The sequence below is a fragment of the Barbus barbus genome, assembly GCF_936440315.1.
Source record: "Barbus barbus genome assembly, chromosome: 14".
Classification (NCBI taxonomy): Eukaryota; Metazoa; Chordata; class Actinopteri; order Cypriniformes; family Cyprinidae; genus Barbus; species Barbus barbus.
Genome location: NC_136742.1, coordinates 7,791,278 through 7,816,843, shown reverse-complemented (window position 1 = coordinate 7,816,843; position 25,566 = coordinate 7,791,278). Strand labels below are relative to the sequence as shown.

Here is a 25,566-nt window from a genome sequence, read left to right as displayed (position 1 = left end):
ACCAATCAGATTCTTGTTTTAATGGTATTTCGGGAAACATACAATGCTAGTGGTTGTGTATCCTTGAACTCAAATGAACAGGCAGCAAATGTTCACAAACGTTGAACCACTCAAAAGAGCAACTATACAAAACGTGCACATGCAAGAACAAAATATCAACGAGAAATCACAAAATAATAGTGCGCTTATACACAGTTTGTGAGACTTGTAGCCAGTTAAACGAGTCAGGTTCATCCCAAAAATAAAAAATAAAACAAACTGCTCAATGCTCAGCCAAACCTATATAACCCCATTTCTTCTTTGGAACCCAAACGATAGATGAATGATAGTGATTGACACCGTCAGTTCATGCATCCTTTTTTCCATGCAAGTAAATGACTTTGGTTGTTATTTTCCATAACTCCATCACAAAGAAAAAAAGTCATAGAAATGAAAATTGTAATTTCAAACCTAGGTTAAACCATTTTAAGTACACAGAATTCCATATTTTGTTTTAAATGGGTTATAGCTAAAACTGAACTTCTTGAGTCCAGAAGTAAAATAGTTTCGAGCAACCATGCTAAACACCAGAGGCAAAACAAACCAAAAAACACACACGCAAGACCAGAACAAGCAGGATCAAAACATGGAAGCCAGAATATCAGGTCACGTCACATTCCAGACAAACCTGCAAACTTAAGAAAAAACCCATGTCATAGAGAAAAAAAAAAAAAATATATATATATATATATATATATATATATATAAAAAAAAAAAAAAAAAAAGTTTAAATCATTTCGAAACGCACTGCATTATAGATATTCAATGACTAAAAAGCACTGAGCTAATTGAAAATGGATTTGTTATGTAAAGTGCTGCTTTACAATCAATAAAGATCTCTGAAAATGTGACCCACGTTCAGGATCAAAGCAAGCTGAAAGGGCGTCACACTTCTGGAAAGTCAAAATAAAAAAAAAAAAATTGAGCTAGAATCTGATATAAATGCCAGTCACTTTAAAATGCGTGTTGAATCATGTACTAAGCTCGAAACTATTTCCAGTGCATCACAGATAAACGTGGAAGCTTCAGAAAACTTGTAGAGTTTAATTGCGTTCTCGAATGACTTCATCTAGTTTTGTAACTTTACCAAAACGATCATCAACATGACCCTTTTTGAAACTTATATTTAAAAGCAATTAGATAAAATATATACACATCAGAAACATAAATACATAAGCTTGGTCTAAAAAAACTGAACCTGAACTTAAACCATAGATGTGTCATATGAGACAGACTCTTGATTTCTTGCCACACAATTATCAATCTTGGGTTCGTTTCACAAAGTAGCTAGAGATTTTTTTCATGGGTCTGGATGGTGATGCTTTCTTGGTTGGCGGTGGAGAGACAACTCTTATTGGACATGGTGAGACTGCTGCCTAAAAAGACAAATACATACACATTTTTAGAGAACTACTAAATGAATAACAAAGGAGAACCTAGTGGGGAAAAAAAAAAATATATATATAAAAACGTATTTGAAATCCATTTATTTTGCATCAAGTATTCTACAAATACACGTACATTTATGTGCTTAATAAAAATAACCTGCAATTGTACTTTGGTATACTAAAATGGCATATTTAAAGACTGCTAAATTGTGCCAAAGTAGTACTGAAGTCCAGCTAAAGATGTGCTTCAGTATATTTGATTGTGCTAAAGTGAAACTATTATTTTGTAAGGTACAATTTAAATATCTTTCATTTATAGACTGATATTATTCACCATACAATCCTAATTAACAGTGATGTTAAAACAATTCAGACATAATATTAGGAAATGTGCATTGTGCAATAAAGAAATACTCCAAATAAAGCTGATTTATAATTTTATATCAGTAAGTGATGTCAAATATGTTAATGGATTTTAAATATAATTAGTATGAAATAAATGTATTAAAAAAAATAAGTAACAGTTTCGAAAGTACAAACAGAAACGCTGCAAAATATTACAAATTAAAAAATAAATAATTCATTACTCTTAGTCTTCAGTGTCACATGATCCTTCAGAAATCATTCTAATATGCTGATTTGTTGGAAATGTTTCTTATTAGCAATGTTAAACAACTGTGCTGCTTAATATTATTGTGGAAAATGTGACCTCAGGATTCTTTGATGAATATTGAGTTTCAATTAGGAGCATTTATTTAATTTTCTAACATTATAAATGTCTTTACTGTCACTTTTGATCAATGTTATGCCTCCTTGCTGAATAAAATTATTCATTTAAATAGACCTTACTGACCCTAAACTTTTGAACAGTAGTGTATATTTGAATTTTACATTTATCAAATAAATAAAATAAATCTGAAATAATTTGTGTTTTCTCTCATCTCAGAGTTGGTTTGGTCAATGGCTTAGAACTATTAATTTTTAATTTTATTGTTTTTAAATCAATATAGATTTCCATGCATCTACTCACTGGAGAGCTGTGTGTTCTTGCATCGTGCCGTTTGCTGCTGCCGGTGGGGCTTTTTGGTTGAGCCGATCCTTTAAATCTCTGGCTGATCACAGAAAGCCAATCAGACCTCCTCGGAGAGCTGTTTTCTTTGCCAGTGCCAACTTGTCCAGCCGAGCTGAGCCTCTCCTCTGTTTGCAAACTGAATAGATCACCTTTCTCGTTCTGAGTGCTTACTGAACTCCTGCTCCTCTTTACGTTGGGATACAGTTCAGACAGCCCGTCACTCTCTTCTCCCAAACCAGACCCATCACCTGTTTCCAGTCTGCGCTTAGCGCGGCGTTCAGAGGAAGGGCCCTGGAGGACAGGTGCGAGCACATTACGAAGAGGAGATGTACTGCGGTGACCGGGGGAACTACCGCGGCTGATCCACTGCTGGATGGACGAGGGCATTTTGGGGCTGCTGACCTTGGCTGAAGATGCAGATGTGTTTGATGGCAGGGGTAAATCAGCACCCGTAGGGGCACAAGCAGCAGGCTGGGGTGAAGCCAGAGAGACGGCCCTCTCTGATACAGGACTTTTGGCTGGAGTGACTTCAACAGGGCTGTAAGGGCCTGAGGAAAAATGGTAATCATAAATAGCAATTAAAAAAAAAGGAATCAGTGAAATTATGAATTTATAAAAAATAATAAAAAGACAGTACAAAAGTAATCCTGTGAAATATTATTTATTAAAACAAAAACAGCTTTGTATTCTGTATATTTTTTTCCTGTGATGGTAAAGCTGAATTTTCAGCATCATTACTTCAGTCTTTCGTGTCACATGATCCTTCAGAAATCATTATAATATACCGATTTAGTGATTTTTATTTATTAAATGCAAACTTTTTTATTTTGCTGCTTAATATTTATGGAAACTGTGATACACTGCCATTTAAATAGCTGGGTTAAGTAAGATTTTAAGAAATTTATATTTTTTGCAATAATGTATAATACAATAAAAAAAGACTTTTGAATGTGTTCAAAATATATAATATTAAAATATTAAGCAGCAAAAACTCCCCAACATAGACAATAAGAAACATTATCAATATAAATAACTAAGCATTAGAATGATTTCTGACACTGAAGACTGGAGTAATGATGCTGAAAATTCAGCTTTACACTATCACAAGAAATGAAATTTTTAAAATACATTAAAAGAGTTATTTTAAATTGTAATATTTCACTATTAATATTTTTGCTGTATTTTGAATCAAACAAATGCCGTCTTGGCAAAATAGCTGAAGTGGTGCATTGCATGGTCGAGAATCCATAAAACACATTATTAGACTGTTTTCCAAGGCTGCATGATATATTAAACCCATTTAGAAATCATAATTAAGCATAATTGTGAATTCACAAACGCTACGATTTAAATAATTATATGTGATGCAGTTCTAATACAGTATATGCGCTTTATTTCATGCGTGTAGGTTAAGTGCGTGCGTCTCGCAGTGACTCCACAGGAACTGATTTACATGTGTGGAGTGTCTCAAACTCCATCTCTACATGTTGTTGTGAGTTTGGGTTTATTATAACGTTCATCTGGGAACACAACGTGCGCCGTTTCATCAGATTTGTAAGATAAATCATTTATAAATCTACGCAAACTAGGGGTGGGCACTATACCGGTATTAACATGACTACCGGTATTATGTTATGCCATGATATGGATTTTGCTATACTGTGGATACCGTTACATATTCAAGGATTTAATTGGATGGACAGACAAAGATACATATTTTGCCTCTAATTTAACTAAGGTCTACAAAAATGTGATTTCAATTTTTTTTTCCCCCCTTGTCGCGATATAATATCGATATCGTCTGGACAGTGGAAAATATCATGTTATGAATTTTAGCTCATATTGCCCACCCCTAGCGCAAACACAGGATAATACATAATTATCTTGCTTACGGTTCATCTCGGTTTCAAAATCGAGTCCACATATTTGATGTCCACATATTCATTTAATTACAGCGGCTATAGCATTTCTGTCCTAAAGAAATGGCCAAATACTAAAGATTAAGTGGACATTTGAATTAAATGGTGCTTGGTCAATATTAAACGAGGATTAGATCACACAGTAATGTGCAAATTCAATCGTCAGGTCGTTGGCGTCCCCTGCAGGCCTTTGTTGTAACGTGTAATCTACATTAGCTCTATTCTTTATAATACATTATGTATTTTGACAGTTTTGTTCAATAAAACCATATGATTTCTTGCTTTTGATACTTTATTTGAACTAATTATTGCATCATTGCTATTATATTTTAAGTCATTTTAAAAGCTTTTTAAAATGTTCACTTCTATTTTTATTATCACAAAAAAATATATTATAATTATAGGGCCCTATGAAATCGGTTTTATTTCCTAATCCAGTTTTGTCCATTTTCAATACTCCGTTTTAATGGTTAAATTAAATTTTATTAATCAAAAAGCCTAATTAATTGAGTTTTACAGTTTTATCTTTACCAAATTCTGTTTTCCATTATTTTCTGGATTCCATTAAATTGTAATAATAATCAAAAGCATCTCCAATTAATTAATTTTAGATTTAATTTATTTATTGTATTTTTCAGAAATATTGCACATTTACATTTTTCACCTAAATAAATTGTGGTAAATAATATTTCTGGTAAACACTCCTTTAAAAAGTGTTTTTTGATTATAATTTGATTATTATTAGACTAGAACACGTGGATGTTGTTATTCTTACACTATAATACTGAACTTTGATTTCAGTGATTTGGACTATGAGATGGACACTTGCTTCTTGCACTATATGTTGCACTTTTGCTTTAAAAAAAAAAAAAAAAAGGATTTCATAGAAATTTGGATTTAATTTGGTTTAATAAAATATAGCTTAATAAAATATTCTTAAGTAAATTTGTTGATTTTTAGTGGGAAATTAATCGTTTAGATTTACCGATTAATCGATAAATTAGTTGATAGATTAATCAAAATAAAAATAGTCATTAGTGGCAGCCCAAGAAACATCTAAAACGAATTCTTTTTTTTTTTCCCAAACTTGACCAGTAGCTCTGAATCTGAAATAAAATGTTTTACACACACGCACAAAAAAAAAAAAAACATCACAAAAAGAGACCTACCAGGTGCTCTTGGTGGTGATTGGATTTTACAAAGTGTAAAACCTACGAGGTTTGGATCTCGGTTCGATGAATTTTCTCCGTCTGGTCTGCGATTCAAGCGCCAGATCCTAACAGTGTTGTCATCAGAGCAGGAAGCAATCTGCAGAAAGCGTGATGGGTATGACAATATAAAACTTTTAATAACGGTCCATACATCTATGAGATATTTATTGTTTGTTTTTTTGTTTTTTTATAAAAAGTAGCAACCTTGGTGAAATCGTTGGGGCACCAGGCCACTGATGTGACTTCCTGGCTATGACCATGAAGCATCATGGGAGCTTGTTTCGGGTCTGAAATCTGGAACAAAAATAAAATGTCATATGCAGACAGTGACCACAGATGTTCTCAGACAGACTGAGGCTGGCTAGCTCTCTAGTCTTCTTGGTTAGTCCTTACCTTCCATATATAAGCATGATGGTCACTTGAACCACTGGCCAGGAACTGGTCATCTGGGCTGACACTGGACTTCACATAAAATGAGGAGTTACTGTGACCGCAGAATACAGCAACTGTGAGGAGAAAAAGAAAAAAGTTGTTAATTTTTTTCCATGGCTGACAAAAACGGGAAGGGAAAATTAAAGTAAAAAGTAAAAAGCAAATGCATTTAAATTAAAAGTCTCAAATCATATTATACATTAATGCAAAAATAAAATTAAACCTTTACCTGGAGTTGTTTTCAAACCACTGATGTTGAACATGTAGATATTGTCATCTGTGCAGTTGGAGAACAGTCTGGAGCCAGTGGAATCCAGTGACAGACCAGAATAACCTAGAGGAAAACATTACAGTGAAAATTAATACCAATTATTAATGCACAATACTATTGGTCTAGCGACAGAGTGGGCATGAGATATGTACCTAGTTTGCGTGTGCAGGAGCCTGGGTAAGGATAGGCCTGTAGAGGGAGGGGGTTGTGGTAGTATGCAGTGTAGTTCTTCCGCAAATCCCACATTTTAATAATCCTATGAGGAGATCAGAATGTTATGGGAAAACATCAGCATTTAATCGGAATTATACCAAGAAATGAAGCTGAAAAGTGTGACTTTGTAAGAAATTTGTACATCAAATCCATCAGGCACTCACCCATCTACTGCTCCTGAGGAGATGAGTTTGTTTTCGTCGCAGAACAAAACCACCGTCACACCCTGCTGGGAGTCCTAAAAAAGGCAAAATCTGTGTCAAATGGAACTTCCGTAGTTTTTATTATGTTTAACACACACACACACACACACACACACACACACATACATATATATATATATATATATATATATAAACTCAATCATGGAGCAAACCTATGATATATCAAGGCTGTATTACACTGCAACATATTTCCAACACACAGCTGGCAAATGAATGTCTCCTCACTGTGGACTGTGTGACTCACCACAGGAGGTGCCATCCCACGCCTTTTCTTAGTTTGAGGTGCGTACTTTTCAGGTTTCATATGAGCACCACTGATTTGTTTTACCTGCCTGTAGAATCCATCTGTGATGGATTGAAACATTTGTGTGAGCATTAGAAATCATTTTGATGTCCATAAGCTTAAAATTTGGTGGTCAGAATAATAAAGTACCTTTTTTACTGCATCTCGTGTCCCAAATCATTATGTTCCCATCTCTGCCTCCAGTGCTAAAAACAGCTGTTTTGAGAGAACAAGCAGTTTAAAAAAAAAAGCCACCAATTAATATAAATTGAGGAAAACCCACATTACAGTATTTATTAATATTTTGAATATTCTTTTATATTTCAGTTGTATTCATTTTGTTATATGACTTAATATTTCTATTTAGCTTTATATTTATTTTAATTTCACTTATAGAATTTTTTGTATTTGAACTTTTTTCCCCATCTAATATTCATATTTTATTTAAATTGCTTAAAAATAATTCTTAATAGTTTTAATCAGCTATATCAACACTGCTACTCGTTTATTTTTATATATATATATAAATTGCTACATCTTATTAAACTGCACAGCTTTAATTCAGTTCTCTTTCAAAAAAAAGTTAATAAAATTATAAATTTAATCCAAATGTGTAAATGTCTTTATTTCCAGAAACAAAACATGCATCAAGAAAGAAGTTGCACATAAAAGTAGTGTTATTGACATTTCATGCATGCATAATTTACATTATGTATACAGTATACATACTGCACGGTAGAGTATGCTATTTTGATGATAGTTTTAGACTTTTATAATAGTAGACTTACCTCTCTCTTGCTTGGAAAAAGCCACTGATTTAAGACTGCACTGATGTCCTTTAAATGTTCCCAGTAGGTCACCAGTAATAACATCCCACAGACGGGCCGTTTGGTCACCAGACGCGGTCACCTGTAAATGAATATGCCCATTTAAAAACAATACTAGATAGATACATAAACTAAAGCATTAACAAAGCACAGAATCACACAAAACTCACCAAGCTGTTTGCACCAGGAACCCAAGCGATATCAAAAACCGCATTATCATGTGCCTGCCACTCTGTAAAGCAAAAATTCAACATATATGAATCAGTTTAACAAAAAATAAGCCTTTAATAGGCATCCTACAAAACCAGTCTTGAGTCTAGGTAAACCTAAACCAACCTTTCAGCACAGAGCTCTGTTTTTCTCCAGTATTGAAGATGGTCACAAACCCTTCCTCGTTTGCAACAGCAAGGCTGTTCTGCTGGCCAGGGGCTGAACGACAAATAAACCCAGGCTTTACACGGTCACTGCGGTTCGAAGTACACTTAAACTTATTGTGAACGTTTAATTAAAAGTGTACCAGAGGAAAACGTGCATCCAAACGGCGGCACCGCCGCAGCTGAGGCTCCGTATGAGATGTGTTCGTCCTGTCGCGCGCACCGGTACCCGTCCAGCAGAGAGGACAGCGGATAGTCCCGACGCTGACCTGAGCATTATAGGGGTTTTGAGTGAAAAAGCGTAAACACATAGATTACCATTGACATATCTAAATTATACTCACCATTACATCTTCTTTTAATAACGCCTCGATCAACAACATGGTGAAAAAGAGTCATAGCTCCTGCTGGATAGGTGCTACATTCAGAAATGCTCAGTTTCCCGCGAACAATGAAAAAGCGAATTCCGCGCGAGATCGACGTTCGCTGTTCTGATTGGTTAATACGTCAGAATACCGGAAGTGTCGAGCAGCAGAGAGCGGAACGGCTTCTAGAGGCACTCTGTGGCCCAGAGAAAGTCAACTTTGGACTTTATTTATTTAGATGCATCTGTTGTTGTTTTTTTTTTATATGAAATAAATTCGATAATTCACAATTGTGTGGAAGCACATTTCCGCCACATAAGAAAAAAATATAATGCTTTGGTAAATCATAATTATGATATAAAATGCTTTTTATTGAGGGGAATATCAACACATTCAATACAAATTCAATTACAACAAATACAAAAGAATTTAAAATGCTAGGGGGAGATTTAACAATATCACAGGAATACATTAAAGAATGCACAAACTTGCACAATTCGAGCAGCTTTTTGTTTCTTTGAGGGCAATATGGACTCGATATAATGATTCACTGCATTTATAAATGCTATAAAACATGGAATTTTTCCTGAAAATTGACATTTATAAATATGAAATTTGGCCATTAAAAAAAAAAAAAAATCTAATAAAGTGTGAGTCTGTTTATCTCTAGAGTTTTCAACAATGCCTAAAGCAGGGCTGTCCAAACTCGGTCCTGGAGGGCCATGTCCTGCAGAGTTTAGCTCCAGCTTGCCTCAACACACTTGCTTGGAAGATTGCAGCATGCCTAGTAAGAGCTTGATTTGCTGCTTCAGGTGTGTTTGATTAGGGTTGGAGCTAAACTCTGCAGGACACCGGCCCTCCAGGACCGAGTTTGGACAGCCCTGGCCTAAAAGAACATCTTTCCACTGTAAAGTAACATTTTCGCCAACATTGTCAACAATAAAATCAAGTACATTTCGCCAAAAAAAAGACACATAAGGGCAGTGCGACATAAAGAGTCATAGTTATGAGACAAAAGTTCAAAATTACGACACAGAAACTCAGAAATGCGAGAACTAAATCATTATGAGATAAGAAGTCAAAATTGAGATACAAATTCATAATTTGAGTTAAAAATAATTTAAATTAAAAGTGATTTAATCTAAAAAAAAGATAAATCACAAAACAACGATAAATATTGCTGCTTTTTATTAATTAATTAAAAAATCCTTATCTATGAATAAAAATTATTTTATTTTTATTTGATTTAAAATAAATGAATAATTTATGTATTTTATTAGATTTTATAGATTGGATTCAACTTTATTGTCATTATGCAGAGTACAAGTACAGAGCTAATAAAGAAGCGCAAGAACAGTGTTTTATGTCATATCATATAAAGATAAGTGCAGAGTAAGTAAAGCTATAACTTACCATATGTACAGTGGAGCTGCTATAATATTAAACAGAGTATGTATAGAAAATACATACAAATCGATCGATCGATAGATAGATAGATAGATAGATAGATAGATAGATAGATAGATAGATAGATAGATAGATAGATAGATAGATAGATACTGTAATTCATGAAAGCCAAGAACAGTAAAAAAAAAACTTTTTTATTAGAAGACAGAGACCAATCGGAGTGGACGCTACCGCATAGGCCACGCCCTCTTTGTATGTCTATGGTTTTCGCTTCTAGCGTTCTTTTGTGGTTCAACGTAAGATCCTGGCTTTGTCCGTCACGTGACCTGCACTACAGCCGGGTCATCCGCTTCAAACTTCATGCACCAAGTCTATTTGATCTAACGAATAAAATACTGAGTCTTATAACAGTCTGTCGTTCCACATTTTTCGCGCAATCTAATAATAAACGATGTCGCTCTCCGCAGCGCGCTCGTTTCTGTCGGAGGCCGCTTATGGAGAGCAGGAGCTGGACGCCAATTCTGCGCTGATGGAGCTCGATAAAGGTGTCTGTTTACTGCATGACTGCGTGTTATGATTAAGCTATGCATATATTATCTGCAGTATTGTGTTTATTCAGACAGAATGAAATCTGCAGACATAAGTCCATTGCAATGAAAACAATACATTAACTTGCCCAGTCATTCTTATTTTCGCACCATTAAAGGTTTAAGGTCTTGTAAGCTGGGCGAGCAATGTGAAGCTGTGGTCCTTTTCCCCAAACTCTTTCAGAAGTATCCCTTTCCCATCCTCATCAACTCTGCCTTCCTGAAACTGGCAGACATCTTCAGACTTGGGTAATTATGCGCATTAAATAAAGAAAATTAATATCTATTCGCTTTGAAGCTGTGTATATGCTGGCTCTCTGGAATACTTGCGTCTGATTGGTCAGTTGCAGTGGTCAAATATTTCTGAATAATTATATTTGTCTAGGACAATGCTTTGTTGTGCTTCTGTGCTGTCGCTGTTACGAAATGTACATACCATTGCATAAAATGTATCTGAAATGTATTTGTGACCCTAGACCACAAAACCAGCCATAAGTGTCAATTTTTCCAAATTGAGATTTATAGATCATCTGAATGCGGAATAAATAATCTTTCTATTGATGTATGGTTTGTTAGGATCGGACAATATTTGGGCTGAGATACAACTATTTGAAAATCTGGAATCTGAGGGTGCAAAAAAATCTAAATATTGAGAAAATCGCCTTTAAAGTTGTTCAAATTAAGTTCTTAGCAATGCATATTACTAATCAAAAATGAAGTTTTGATATATTTACAGTAGGAAGTTTACAAAATATCTTCATGGAACATGGTCTTTACTTAATATCCTAATGAATTTTGGCATAAAAGAAAAATCTATAATTTTGAGCCATATTTTGTATTGTTGGCTATTGCTACAAACATATCCCAGCGACTTAAGACTGGTTTTGTGCTCCAGAGTCACATTTTTACTATAATTTCTATAATTTCACCCCTGTCAAATTAGGAACAACTTTCTGCGCCTCTGTGTGCTGAAGGTCACACAGCTGAGCGAGAAACACCTGGAGAAGATTCTGAACGTGGATGAGTTTGTCAAAAGAGTGTTTTCCGTCATTCATAGCAATGATCCAGTTGCCAGAGCAATAACTCTCAGGTACTTGCGGGTGTTTTTCTGCATGCGCTTCTTCAAAAGTTTTATTTTACAAATGTCATGCATTTCTTATCAGCTTCCGACTAATATTTAATTTAGATTAAGTTATCAATTATTATGTCAAAGACCATCCTATAATATGCTTCGAAATAATAATGTGATTGTATACATTTTCAATACATATGTTTTTGTGTCTTGTGCGTTTTGACAGGATGTTGGGAAGCTTAGCCTCCATTATTCCAGAGAGAAAAAATGCCCATCACAGCATCCGGCAAAGTCTGGACTCTCATGATAATGTTGAAGTAGAGGCAGCCATTTTTGCAGCTGCTAGTTTCTCATCGCACTCTAAGTAAGTGGACACTATGACAGCCAGTCTACTGATAGACAGAATATGAATTGGTGTGGATTTGAATATTATTGTGATAGTTATCTTTATAGTTACAATTCTTGGTGTGAACGGGCTTGAATAGAATAAAGGATATGATATACAAAGTATGGATTCCTCTTTATAATAACCCTGGAAATAATGCCTGCCATGTTCATTGTATGTTTATTGTATCTTTTTCCCCTAGAGATTTTGCTGCCGGAATTTGCAACAAGATTAGTGAAATGATTCAAGGTATGTGCTATTGTCATGCGATTGTATTAGTGGTCTCCAGTCTGACTGAACTGGGGCTGGATTGTGTGTGTTTGACTGAAGGACTGGACACTCCAGTGGAGCTGAAGCTGAAGTTGATCCCAATGTTGCAGCACATGCACCATGATGCCAGTCAGGCCTCGTGCAGCAGGGAGTTACTGCAGGAGCTGGTGTCCTCCTACCCCTCCACACCCATGCTCATCGTCACGCTGCACACCTTCACCCAGCTGGCCACCTCCTCACTCGTCGATATCCCAGAGCAGGTGGACTAATTCTCATAATAAGAAATCTTTTATTTGTTACTGCGGTGTATCCACAGTAACATTTTAAAATCTGCTACCAAGTAGAACATTTCAGTGTACTCTACACACTGGGTCACAGACGGGAACATCCAGTGCAGACAGCTTCATTGATTATAATAGTAACTATTTAGATGTGACATGGTGCAACATAATGCATTTCTGCTTTGAGTGTGTTGATTTGAACTAATTTTACATCATTTTAAGCCATATTTGCACTGGTGCTAGATGTATCTTTATTTTCCCTCCCCAAATGATCAATTGAAAAAAAAAAAAATTATTAGAATAAATGTAAGTAACTCTTATGTGGTAGTAGTATTTGTTCATGGTAGTATAAAAATGGTCACACTACTATTCAGAAGTTTGGGGTAAGTTTTTTTTTTTTAATATATATATATATATATATATATAAAATGTCTACTCAGCAAATATACATTATACAATTATATTTTACATATAATCTATTTCAATAAATTCTGAAATTTTGAACTTTCTGTTCATGAAATAATTCAGAAGACTTGTTTTATTTCCACAAAATACTAAGCAGCACCACTTTTTTTAACAGTGACAATAATAATAAAAAAAAATAATAATTCTTGAGCGGAACATTAGAATGATTTCTGAAGGATCACGTGACACTGAAGACTGAAGAAATGATGCTGAAAATTCAACTTTACCATAATGGGAATGAATTACCTTTTAAAATGTATTATAATACAAAACAGTTATTTTAAATTGTATTAATATTTCTGTTAATATTTCTAATTTTAACTAGGCTATTTTTTATATATATATTAGTATTTTTGATCAAATAAATGCATTGATGAAAATAAGAGCCTTCTAAAAAAATCTACATTAAAAAACTCCTACTGACCCCAGATGTTTAAATGATAATGTAATATATATCCAGCAAAAAAACAAACAAAAAAACATGTTACTATGAAATAAAATGGTGATATGATGCCCTTAGCTGTGATGTTTAGTTCAGTTCCTCCTCGTATAATTGCTCAGAATTGTTTTATTTTTATTTTATTGTTTTCCTTTTTTGTCTTGTAGATTCGTCTGCTTCTCCAGTACTTGAAGGAGGACCCCAGAAAAGCAGTGAAAAGACTCACCATTCAGGATCTCAAACTCTTAGCTAAAAAAGCTCCTCACTTGTGGACCAGGAAGAACATACAGGTCAGACAGTTGTTAATATATGTGGGATAGCTGGTTTACTTACTACAATAAATGTCATTTCCAAGTTGTGTGTTTGTAGGTGCTATGTGAATGTGCTCTCAGCACCCCGTACAACAGTCTGAAGCTGGGAATGCTGTCTGTCCTCTCCACACTATCTGGTACCATCGCTATTAAACAGTACCTCAGCCCTAATACAGGTACAAAGTCATGAAGTCATGTTGACTTTACTAAAAATGCATTTATGCAAGTGTATACAGATGATATCATGTGGTCCCGTTACATTTCACATGTGAGTTTGACCAACTGATCTCTCTGGATGATGCAGGTGAGGCGTCTCCAGCGCCCCGTCATACTGACCTAGTGAAGCTGGCGCAGGAGTGCTGTTACCATAGTAACCTGGCAGTGGCAGCCCATGGAATCACAGTGTTGACCAGTATCACTGTTTCCTGTCCAGAGAAAGGTTGGTTTCCCCTCACCAAAACTTTGTAGGCTTATTTAATTTAGGTTGTATAAACCCAAGGAAGTCATAAAATAGAAAAATTATAAATCATTTAAAGAGATGGTTCACCCAAAAGTGAAAATTCTGTCATTAATTACTCACCCTCATGTCATTCCAAACTCGTAAGACATTCGATAATCTTCAGAACACAAATTAAAATATGTTTGATGAATTCTGAGAGCTTTCTGACCCTCCCATAGACAGCAAGGATATTACCACGAACTATCCCTTTAATTTAAATATTTTGTCAGAGGTCATCCAGCTGGAACAAGAAACAGTGATGGGGATGGAGTCTCTCATTCTGCTCTGCAGTCAAGATGACAGTAAGACTGCGCAGGCCACACTCAAAGTAAGTGTTATTCAGGATTTACAGAGCTTTGAATATGTGACTTGACCCAACTGTCTCCTTCTGAGTCCATGTTTCAGTAGTCTCACAGAGCCAGGTTCATTTTGCAGCTTATTCTGGATAAGAACTGCATACTTAAGGTTCCTTTTGTGGGATAAGAGCAATGTTACATTGTCTTTTGGGTAGTGATGCACAAGACACAGAAGTCACTTTTTGTCAACATGGCAAATTTATGCGATGCCAAATCTGCATGGAAAATTTGAAAAAAAAACGTCCCCATCTCAATGCACATAAACGTCCCAGAATACTGAGTGCCCTGTTGGTTACAGACAGTGTTTACTTCCCTTTTAATTATATTTTTTATTAAATATTTATTTATTTGAAAAGTACTTTGTCATTTAAAGTAGAAGACTTGAAAGTGAGTAAATGATGGCGTTTTCATTTTTGGGTGGGCTATCACTTTAAATCTTGAAATGTTATCTTTTTGGGGGTTTTTTTTGTAACTCAGACGGTGCTCACCTCTTTGGTGAAGATGTTGAAGAGCTGTCCTCATCTCAGTCAGAGCTCTGTGGAGCTCCTGCTGGCGCAGCTGCACTGTGCGTGTGACTCTGCGCTCGTGCTCATGTGTCAGGCTCTGGCTGCTATTGCCACACAGCAGCCGGTGCTGGCAGAGGGAATGCTGGGAGACCTGCTGGACCTCTTCAGGGTAGCAAGTCACAGAACCTCAGAGAAACAGCAGGAGCTTCTGGTAAGCAAATACACAAATGATGTCCAACCATAGCTGTTTAAATCTCATTTTTTCAAAACAGTCAAAATTTGTCTTTTTTTTTTTGTCTTTTTGTGTTTCTTAGGTTTCTTTGGCAACAGTATTATTCGTGACCAGTCAGGCTTCACTCTCGGCCGAAGTAAAGACTGTGATCAGGCAGCAGTTGGAGAATGTGGCCAATGGGTGGACTGTGTACCGCATTGCCAGACAGGCCTCCCGCATGGTGAGCTGGGCGATGTGGGAGAAGGAAACCCTTTCTGACTCCATTGCCTGATGTCCCTTAAAAATCTTTTTTTTTTTTGTTTCATTTTATTTATTTATTTTTTCATTTCATTTTGTTTTATTTCATTTCATTTTTTTTCCATTTTTATTTTTTATTTATTTTTTATTTTATTTTATTTCATTTCAATTTTTAATTTGTATTCATTTAATTTAATTTTATTTCACTTTTTTTATTTTATTACATTTTAATTTAATTTATTTTATTTGTATTTATTTATTTTGTATTCATTTAATTTTTTTATTATTGTTTTTGTTTATTTAATTCCCCATTTTAGTTATTTATTCGTATTTTATTTAATTTTTCATTTCATTTTATTTAATTTAATGTAATTTAATTTATTTTTTTCATTCCATTTTATTTATTTTGTTTTATATTATTTCATTAAAATTTTTCATTTTATTTAATTTCTTCTTTTTTCTTTTCTTTTCATTTTATTTGACTTTTTTCTTGATTTAAATTTAATTCAATTTTAATGTAATTTTTGTTTAGTTTTTTATTTAATTTAATCTCTTTTTATTTCCTTTTTAATTTTTTTTTTCATTTCATTTGATTTGATTTGATTATAGGGCGTAATGTGACCTGGATAGTTCTTGATAGTTTTCGTGAGAGGCACTCCCAGGCACTTTTGTCTATATATTTGCGCTAGTAGCTGAATACAGTGTAAAATGACCTCTTTCCAATGCTCTCCAATCTATAATTTGTCCACAGGGCTGCCATGATTTTTCTCGGGAGTTGTACCAGAGTCTTCGAACCCGCGTGGCCTCAGAGCACTTCTACTTCTGGCTGAACAGTCTGATGGAGTTCTCTCAGGCGGAGCAGTGCCTCAGCGGCCTTTCAGATGGAGACTACAGCGCAGCCATGAGCGCCATCTCTGAAGCACTCAAATCCTACCAGAAGGGAATCGCGTCTCTCACGGTCAGGATTCGCCAGTCATCCTCTTTTAGCTTTTTTTGTATGCTGCCTATTACCAGCTGCTTTCCTTCATTCCTCTGTTGGGTTATATTCATATTGAAGCAGCACAGAAGAGTTTTCTTGTGATTGACTGTAATCCTGTTTCGTCTTCAGGCCGCCAGTACGCCGCTGAATCCTTTGACGTTCCAGTGTGAGTTTGTGAAGCTGCGGATAGACACTCTTCAGGCCCTGTCCCAGCTCATCTGCACCTGCAACAGTCTGAAGACCAGCCCCCCTCCTGCCATCGCCACCACCATCGCTCTGTCCGCAGGCAGCGAACTGCAGCGCTGCGGACGCATTTCATCACAGGTGCTCAAAAACATACTGCATACTGTTTGTGTTCCTGCAGTTGCCTCATTATGTTGTCTATAATTATTTCTAGGAGTTAATTTATGAGAATGGCATATTTATTGTGTGTTTTTTTTGATGTACTCAGATGAAATTAGCCATGGATGAATTTAGAAGTCTGGCAGCTCGCTATGCAGACCTGTATCAGTCTTCGTTTGATGCCGACTATGCCACCCTCCGTAATGTTGAACTGTATCCTTTTTGTGCCTTGGAAAAGGATCTGTGTGCAAAAATGGTTATTTATTTATAGGTCTTATTGCTAATTATGTAATTTAACTGACAGTTTCACTTGTGAAATTATTCTATTTTAATTTATTATAAATTTATATTAATATTATACATTAATTTGTGTTCATTTAACAAACTTTTATATATATATACTAGCTGGGATAATTGGGCTGCAATTTATATAGGATTCTTTGGTGTATAGAAATTTTAAATGAACAGAATTTGTTTGAAATATAAATCTTTTCTAATATTATACATGTCTATAAATGTCACTTTTTAATCAATTTAATATATCCTTGCTGAGTAAATGTATGAACTTTTTTTTGTAAAGAAAAATCATACTTAGCCCAAACATTTTAATGGTAGTATATCACCGCTTCCTCAAAAATATTAAGCAGAAAAGTTTTCAATATTGATAGTAATGAGGAATGTTTCTCGAGCAGCGAATCAGCATATTAGAATGATTTCTGAATCATCATGTGACACTGAAGAGTGAAGACTGGAGTAATGATGGTGAAAATTCAGCTCTGCAACACAGAAATAAATTATATTTTAAAATACATGAAAATAAAAAACTGTTCACAATATTACCGTTTTTACTGTAATTTTTAATCAAATAAATGCAGACCTCTTTCCAAAACATTCAAATATTTTTTGTAGACTTTGAATGCTAGTTTATATTTATTTAATTCTATTAAAATTATAATTGATATTAATTATATTAACCCTAACTAATTAAATTAAATTATTAATAAAATAATTATAAAAATAATTCTACAAAATGAGTTTGCATGATTTTTCGTTATACCGTTCCAAAAGTAACACGCTTTACTATTTAGCTATTGTTTCAAATTAAATATGACATTTGCAAGGCCACAATGAATGAAGACCTCATCCTAAAATATTTTGCCAAACATTTGTACTTTCCTTAAAACCTTTTTTAGACAACAGCAAAGCTGCTTGCTTGTATCTTATGTTATTGAGGCTTTAATAATTGATCCGCAAACGGCCAGGTAAGCATACTCTTAACATTTACCGCTCTTAATTATGCAACTATGAACATGTAGGTTTTTTTCCAACTTGTTCCTGATATGTTTTACTGACCAGATGAATGAATCAGTAAAATGAATCTTAACTTAATAACAATGCTTCAAATATTCAATATGGGATTACAACAAGAGGTTTGGAATATTATTAGGTACAACATAAAGACTCCTATTATAATAGATTTTAGTTTGAATATTTAATTTGCACTTACTGTAAAGACATCCATGAGGTTTCTCTGGTTCAGTTTCCAGGAGTTTGGCACACACGGATCAGTACTGGCAGAGAGTGAGTATGAACTGAGAATGCTGGCTGTGTTCAACCGCGTCCTGGAGGAAGTGGAAAACCTAAGCAGGAAGCACCCTCCTGTCTCTTATCTGGTAATGTTTTAAGGTTTTCATTGGCTGACTGTTCCTGTCTGTAATCCATTTGGACTCACTTTTTATAGGCACTTTTTGACTTTATTTAAATGCATTTTTTTTCTGTTTCAAGCATACTGGCTGTCTGTGTGATGCTGTTATAGCCATTTTGAAGGTACCACTGTCATTCCAGAGATATTTCTTCCAGGAGCTTCAATCCACCAGCATTAAAGTAAGTATTAATGGCTGTGTGTTGAGTTATTTTGTGGAGACAGCAAATTTACACTGTTATACAAGCTGTACACTCACTACTTTACATTGTAGCAAAGTGTCATTTCTTCAGTGTTGTCACCTGAAGAATTGAAGATATAATAAAATATTTACAAAAATGTGAGGGGTGTACTCACTTCTGTGACATACTGTGTGTGTATATATATATATATATATATATATATGTACATACACTGAACAAAATTGTAAACGATTGATTCACCTGTGCAATAGTCATGCTGTCTAATCAGCATGTTGATATGCCACACCTGTGAGGTGGATGGATTATCTCGGCAAAGGAGAAGTGCTCACTAACACCGATTTAGACAGATTTGTGAACAATATTTGAGAGAAATAGGCCTTTTGTGTACATAGAAGTAGTCTTAGATCTCTGAGTTCAGCTCATGAAAAATGGGGGCAAAAACAAAAGTGTTTTGCTTTTATAATTTTGTTCAGTGTGTGTGTGTGTGTGTGTGTGTGTATATGAACACACACACGGATTCGACCGCGACATCCTTACATCCTTATATTAGGGATGTAAGGACATCAAAATCTCACAATACGATAATATCACGATATGAAGTCCACGATACGATATTGATTGCGATATTTAAAAATAAAGAAAAGAAGAATTGTAAAATGTTGTTTGTTTTAGCTTGCTCTTTCTCCATCTCCTCGTACACCAAACGAGCCAATCCCAGTGCAGAACAACCAGCAGCTGACTTTAAAGGTGGAGGGGGTGGTGCAGCACGGCTCCTCTCCAGGCCTGTTCCGCAAGATCCAGGCCGTCTGCCTCAAAGTCAGCTCTACTCTACAGACAAAACCCGGATCCGACTTCAAGGTCAGTTCAACCAAGAGTCCAAAACATTTTGATCACATAGTTGATCCCCCAGTACTATTTTTCCAGCAGTAATGAAGGATCAGTTGTCTACTCTCATGCTGTCAACTTTTTCTTTAGATTCCTCTTGATTCCAAGATGAATGAGATTGAGCAGAAGGTGGAGCCTCATAATGATTACTTCAGCACACAGTTCCTGCTCAACTTCTCCATCCTGGGCACACACATGGTCTCTGTTGAATCTTCAGTTGTTGACACCAGTGGGATCGAATGGAAGACGGGACCAAAAATCACTGTATCAGTTAAGTCTCTGGAAGACCCTTATTCCCAGCAGCTGCGACATCAGTTACAGCAGCAGCAGACCGGCCCACAGCCCGGACCCCAGAGGAACATCTTACCCCGCCAGTGACCTCCAACCCTCGTCAACTGCCTACTGCCTGTATACTGCGGATTTATAGGACTTCTAGGCTTTTCTCTACTGTTTTGTATGAGTAAACAGCTGTCTGGCTATTTTTTCTTATGTAGTAATAAATAGCTTACATTTTTCTATTCTGTTGTATACCAGAATAATTGTTGGTGTAAATGTTAAATAAAATTACTAAACTAAAATATAATTAGCGTTTATTGTATGATCAGGTCAATACTAAAGGAGGATTTCCTTCAGAAGTGTGATACACATTTTTTTTTTTTTATCAATCAGATACAAATGAGTCTATTTTTTGTGGTAGTTATTAAACACTTATATAGGGCTGGATTTATTTTTTTATCTTGGGTTTTAATTGTTCATTTTGGAGTTACGCGGGTAGTAAAATTGTTACAGAAATGCTAACGTCAATAAAATACAAACAAATTAACAAAGTTATATAAAATACTTTTACCTTTTGATCTCGATTACATTTTCAAACTTATAAATCCAAAACAAATATCTATTGACTTTTCACCCTAACTTTCACAACTGTTATACAAAAAAATAAAAAAATAATAATAATAATCATACTCGTCAAAAGAGTACTTATTACAGACATAATAGCTATACTTGGGGGAAAACAAATACTTGTGAACTGAAAGTTTTCACACAATTGCAATTAAAAGAAAATTTTATTATAGTTGAATTGTACATTAAATGCAATTTGTTAAACTTATTTGACGTACTTAAGTATTTATATGTAATTTCATAATTATATGGTCTCTGAAATCTGGTTAAAGTTTACTGCTGAATGTACTGACAAGCATTTGTGGTAAACTAAAATATAAATTATTTAAATATTTATTGAAAAATTGGGTAACACTTTATTCTAAGATGTGCTTGTTAGATGTTACATGTACTTACTATTATAATAACAATACATTATGCATAATTACATGCAAGTAACCCAAAGCCAAATCCTAATCTTAACCCTAACCTTATAGTAAATACAAGTAGTTAATTAATATTACTCAGTACTTAACTGTTTAATTACACTGTAAAAATGTGTTTAACTACACATTTGTAATTCTAAAGTTGCAATTTAATACATTTAAGATGCATTTAATAATATAGTTAAAATTATAAAAATATATTTATTATTATTATTATTTAGTCAATTAGCAGACACTTTTATCCAAAGCGACTTACAAATGAGGACATTAGAAGCAATCAAAAGTATATAGTTGAATATAGTGCCCATTGAATACACCTAAATGCACTTCTTTTCCACGAACACAACTAATAGTAGCAGTTTAATATTAATTCAATTCACAGAACTCACTGCATGCATCACATTCAGTTATTTTGTTACAAACCTCTGTGTATTTCTGTAAAACCGTTCTTCGCTCAAGTAAAGCTAATGAAATTGTGCATTTCTTCAATGTTGCAGTTGAATCTGGATTAGTAGTAGTATCACATTGCTAATTCCATCTCCAGTAACAGCCACTGAATGCTCAGCTGGCTACATGAGCAACAGTGATGGATGTGTTTGAGTCCATGAAATGACTTTTAGATGGATTTAAATCAATGGATCACAACCTCTGCTGTACAGTATATTCACAGGAGCTGAAGTCCATTTTAAAGTCCGTTTGTGAACGACTGCATAATGTAGAATTAGTTTGATGTAAATATAGTGACTCGACCCAGACCATTTATGTCCGTATTTTTATGCATGGCACTATTGTTCTTTGTATAGGTTCTATTTAAAGTGATAGTTTACCCACAAATACAAATATTGGTGTGAAAGATTACTTCAGTGATTTTTAGTTTAGCAAGCATAGCCTGTGATCATAGACACCAGCCACAGCTAATGCTAGGCCTAATGAACCAATAAGAGAAAGAAATGAGATTTACACTCCAACACACATACCATTTTGAACTGCTTATTCAGGCTACACTCGCAGCTCTCAATTACAGACATCCGTGCAGAAACACACATACACGCACAGTCGTTCGCACACAAATACTTGCAATAATGACAGTTGACTGCACACTTAGCTAACCCAGCTTTAACATTTACTAAAGTGTTAGAATATGTGAATTCCTTTATAAAGATGGTCAGATGTTACTATCATTTCAATTTGCTTATTTTTGTAGCACTTTTCACAATGATATACAATATAATGGTATTTTGTATGCCCATCCATTCCACTTACCACATTTGAATAAGACCTTTTCAAGTTAGTGCACATTTTCAGTTTACCTTTTTATTAGATTATTTATTACTTGAATATAAGTGCATGCATTTTATGTTCCTGCATTGATTTAATCTATTTATATTTAAAACAAGTTTAAAGAACTGGACTGAAGTGGAAAGGAAGAGGAGAACAAAGACCCAACTTCATTACGAATCGAGGTCAAACCTCAACCAACTCCTCCAGACGCTGAGGTCAAAACCCCGGCTAGTTCTTCCTTCATAAAGTCATCAGTGAAAGAGCCACTGGTGGCTAAAAAGGCCTCTCGACACCTGCCTCCACTAGCCACCAAGACCAGACCTCCTTCATCATGGGAAGAACCAATGCTGCTTCAGAAGGTATGGCAACACCCTGCTTTACCAGCCACTGAGGTTAAACCCCTGCCTGGGTTTTCCTTCATAAAATCATCAGAGGAAGAACCTCCTCTATCAGTGACAAATTTTCCTCCTAAAGCTACTGAGACCAAACCTCTGCGTGATTCTTTTGTGGTGGACCCTGAGGCGGTTCAAAAGGCATCTCCACAACTGGCTCAACCAGCCACAGAATCATTGGCGATTCCACACGAGCCACCTCCAAAACAAGTCATATCCATGTCCAGTTCTACATCCTCGAAGTCTCCAGAAGAGGAACCGCAGATGGTTCAAAGGGCCTCTCGAAACCTGATTCCACCAGCAATCAAGAATATACCACTGCAATCAGTGGCTAAACCATCGATGCTTCAAAGAACCTCTAGACATTTTGCTCCAAAACCTACCGGGAACAAACCTCTGCGTGGAACGTTTGTGCTAGAACCCAAGATGGTTCAAAGGGCATCTCGAAATCTGGCTCCACCAGCTGAGGAACCATCAGTGGCAGAACCATCGGTGGTTCAGCAAAAGCCAACAGAATCTCTGTCACATTCAATGGAAGAACAACTGATGGAAAAAGTGATACTTCCTTCAAGACAAATTCCTAAATGTGCTCAGGTGAAGCCAAAGTCAGCCACTTCATCTCTCATCCTAATGGACACTGAATCTGAAGAGGATGAGTCTGTGGAGCACACAGAGAGGACAATACCTTCCAGTGAGTCTGAGACTAATCATGAGCAAACGCTGGAGGCTGGTGAGAAGCAGAAACCAATGTTTGAGAAGGTCCATCCTATAGTTCTGGAACAGTCAAATGACTCTAAGAAAAAGAAATGTGGAGACTCCAAAGCTGAAGCTTTACGAAAGGCTAAGGAACTGGATGAACGGATGATGAGGCTGTTCTGCGTAGACTACAGGCCTTGTCCTAAGAAAGAGAATCAACAACCTACAAAAAAAAGGTCAAAAGAAGCCTAAGAACAAAAGAAAAACAAGTTTTAACTTGTCTCTCGTTCAGCAGACATTACCTTTGGTAACATTTTATTTCGATAGTCCACTTTAGACATTCTACTAACAGTAAGTAACTTTGCAACTACATGTCAACTAGCAGTCATTAGAGTATTAGTAGACTGTCTGTTTAATATCATCTAACTCTTTATTTTGATGGGTCCACAACATACAACATACTGACTATGAGAAACTTTGCAAGTATGTCAACTTATTCCACTGACCCTAAACCTACCCTACTGAGAGTTAGTAGACATGTAGTTGCAAATTAATGAGAATTAGATGACATGTAGTTACAAAGTTACTTATAGTTAGCAGAATGTCTAAAGTGGACTATCAAAATAAAGTGTAACGTTACCTTTAACTGAAAAAGGGGAGACAAATTGAGGGAAAAATTTGAGAGCACTCTTCCAACAGGTCTACTGTCAGTCACACAAAAGTCGCTGGTCATCAATTAAAAAGTACAGATTAAATCATAATGTTGTTGTGAACAGGGCACAGAGCGTAAACAATAGAAAAATAACTAATTATATGAGAAATACAGAAATGCTTGTTTGCCACAATTGTTCAAAATCACGTGTGAACTTATGGTTGATATGTCTGTAAAGGATAAAAACTGAATTCTCTGAAATTTGCTGAATTTATTAACATGTCAAGCATTAATATTTGTGAATAAAACTAAATTATAAATTAAAATCACTGAACATTGCCTGAATATTACATTGAACACAACATCCCAAAAGCCTATTTGGTAGCTATATGCATTATTTCAAATCAGATTGTGTGTGTGTGTGTGTGTGTGTGTGTGTGTGTAAACCTATTATGAATTCTCTCAAAGTGCTTGAAGTATTTGATTTCAGATGCAACCTGTCACCTTTTTTGTTTGTGAATGAATCAGTGTTTTTGAACACATAAGTTAAATGATTCATTGACTTATTTGCCGCATTAACTACTGACAATAGCTGTGCCCCAATTCACTAAATTATGCACTATTCTATTCCGTTTTATAGTACAAACAATGTAAGAAGTGTATTCTTGAAACAATGCTTGACCAATCAGGTTAGAGGATTGAAACGAAATGTTGTACTGAGTACACTACTGTTCAAAAAGTTGAGGTCAGTGAGTTTGAAAATTCAGCTTTATCATGACAGGAACAAAATACATTTAAAAATATGTTAAAATAGAAAATATTCTAATTTGAGATATTCTATTATTAGATATAATTTAGATATTCTAAATTGTTCTGCTTGAAGCTAATGCTTCTGTAAGAATCTGCCAATAAAAAGGAAGGATCTGTAATATAACAACCTAGCCTTCCTGACGTCTTCAGTAAATATAAGAGAAATCACATAAACATCAGTATCAAATGGAATTGGTTTGGATTTTCTATCTATATACAACACCTTTTATGAACTAACATTTTCAACAGGTGTGATCATCTCTGTCTGATAAAATGAGCTATTTATATTTATTCATATATTCACGTTTGTTTGTAATACTGTACATAACCCTGAAATGTACTGTAATACTAACTGTCATTGATAAATGCAGTAAAATGTTTTGTTAGCCGCTGGATAATAATACCTATAATGCATGAACTAATATGGAACTTTATTTTAATAAACCAATGTGCTAAGTGGCATTGCCACATGGGAAAAGTTGTGGCTCAGAATAATCTATGGTTAAACAGAAATATGTTATCTGAAGCAATTTACCTGTAAGTGTGCTTGTGGCTGTTTATAGCTTTTTGTGCTCATGTTTAGAAGAATGACAGAACTGAGCTTAAATCTATCACAGTGTGCTTTAGGCAA

General features: G+C 35.1%; 2 protein-coding genes across 4 annotated transcripts; one reads left to right on the top strand and one right to left on the bottom strand.

Annotated features, from left to right (window-relative positions):
• Window positions 1–1,065: 1,065 nt before the first annotated feature.
• LOC306880175 (denticleless protein homolog) lies at window positions 1,066–8,740 on the bottom strand. Its single transcript, XM_079433508.1, has 15 exons — window positions 8,598–8,740; window positions 8,397–8,522; window positions 8,216–8,308; window positions 8,050–8,111; window positions 7,841–7,961; window positions 7,203–7,268; window positions 7,014–7,114; window positions 6,710–6,783; window positions 6,485–6,588; window positions 6,291–6,395; window positions 6,023–6,135; window positions 5,834–5,923; window positions 5,588–5,726; window positions 2,458–3,047; window positions 1,066–1,415 (listed from the first exon to the last, which is right to left on the bottom strand). The coding sequence occupies exons 1-15, from the start codon at window positions 8,650–8,652 to the stop codon at window positions 1,299–1,301; spliced, it is 1,956 nt and encodes a 651-aa protein (XP_079289634.1). The 5' UTR covers window positions 8,653–8,740; the 3' UTR covers window positions 1,066–1,298.
• Window positions 8,741–10,311: 1,571 nt separating this feature from the next.
• On the top strand, window positions 10,312–20,350 carry LOC306880045 (integrator complex subunit 7). 3 transcript variants are annotated; one of them, XM_079433316.1, is made up of 20 exons: window positions 10,312–10,570; window positions 10,732–10,861; window positions 11,556–11,702; window positions 11,911–12,048; window positions 12,272–12,318; window positions 12,400–12,599; window positions 13,692–13,814; window positions 13,894–14,011; window positions 14,140–14,274; window positions 14,565–14,662; window positions 15,168–15,407; window positions 15,511–15,648; window positions 16,417–16,623; window positions 16,774–16,968; window positions 17,096–17,199; window positions 18,180–18,248; window positions 18,527–18,659; window positions 18,772–18,870; window positions 19,564–19,749; window positions 19,867–20,350. In XM_079433316.1, the coding sequence occupies exons 1-20, from the start codon at window positions 10,477–10,479 to the stop codon at window positions 20,152–20,154; spliced, it is 2,889 nt and encodes a 962-aa protein (XP_079289442.1). In that variant the 5' UTR covers window positions 10,312–10,476; the 3' UTR covers window positions 20,155–20,350. The 3 variants fall into 3 exon arrangements, with proteins under 3 accessions (XP_079289442.1, XP_079289443.1, XP_079289444.1); XM_079433317.1 differs by having other exon boundaries at window positions 10,314–10,570; window positions 10,706–10,861; XM_079433318.1 differs by having other exon boundaries at window positions 10,356–10,570; window positions 10,797–10,861.
• The last annotated feature ends 5,216 nt before the right edge of the window (window positions 20,351–25,566 follow it).

Coding starts and splice junctions, on each gene's coding strand:
- LOC306880175 (XM_079433508.1), bottom strand. CDS start 8,652: ATGACTCTTTTTCACCATGTTGTTGATCGAGGCGTTATTAAAAGAAGA. Junction 7,962..8,049: donor TTCCTGGTGCAAACAGCTTG/GTGAGTTTTGTG, acceptor ATTCATTTACAG/GTGACCGCGTCTGGTGACCA. Junction 3,048..5,587: donor ATCACCACCAAGAGCACCTG/GTAGGTCTCTTT, acceptor ATTTTTCCTCAG/GCCCTTACAGCCCTGTTGAA.
- LOC306880045 (XM_079433316.1), top strand. CDS start 10,477: ATGTCGCTCTCCGCAGCGCGCTCGTTTCTGTCGGAGGCCGCTTATGGA. Junction 10,571..10,731: donor GCTGATGGAGCTCGATAAAG/GTGTCTGTTTAC, acceptor GCACCATTAAAG/GTTTAAGGTCTTGTAAGCTG. Junction 16,969..17,095: donor GCGGACGCATTTCATCACAG/GTGCTCAAAAAC, acceptor TGATGTACTCAG/ATGAAATTAGCCATGGATGA.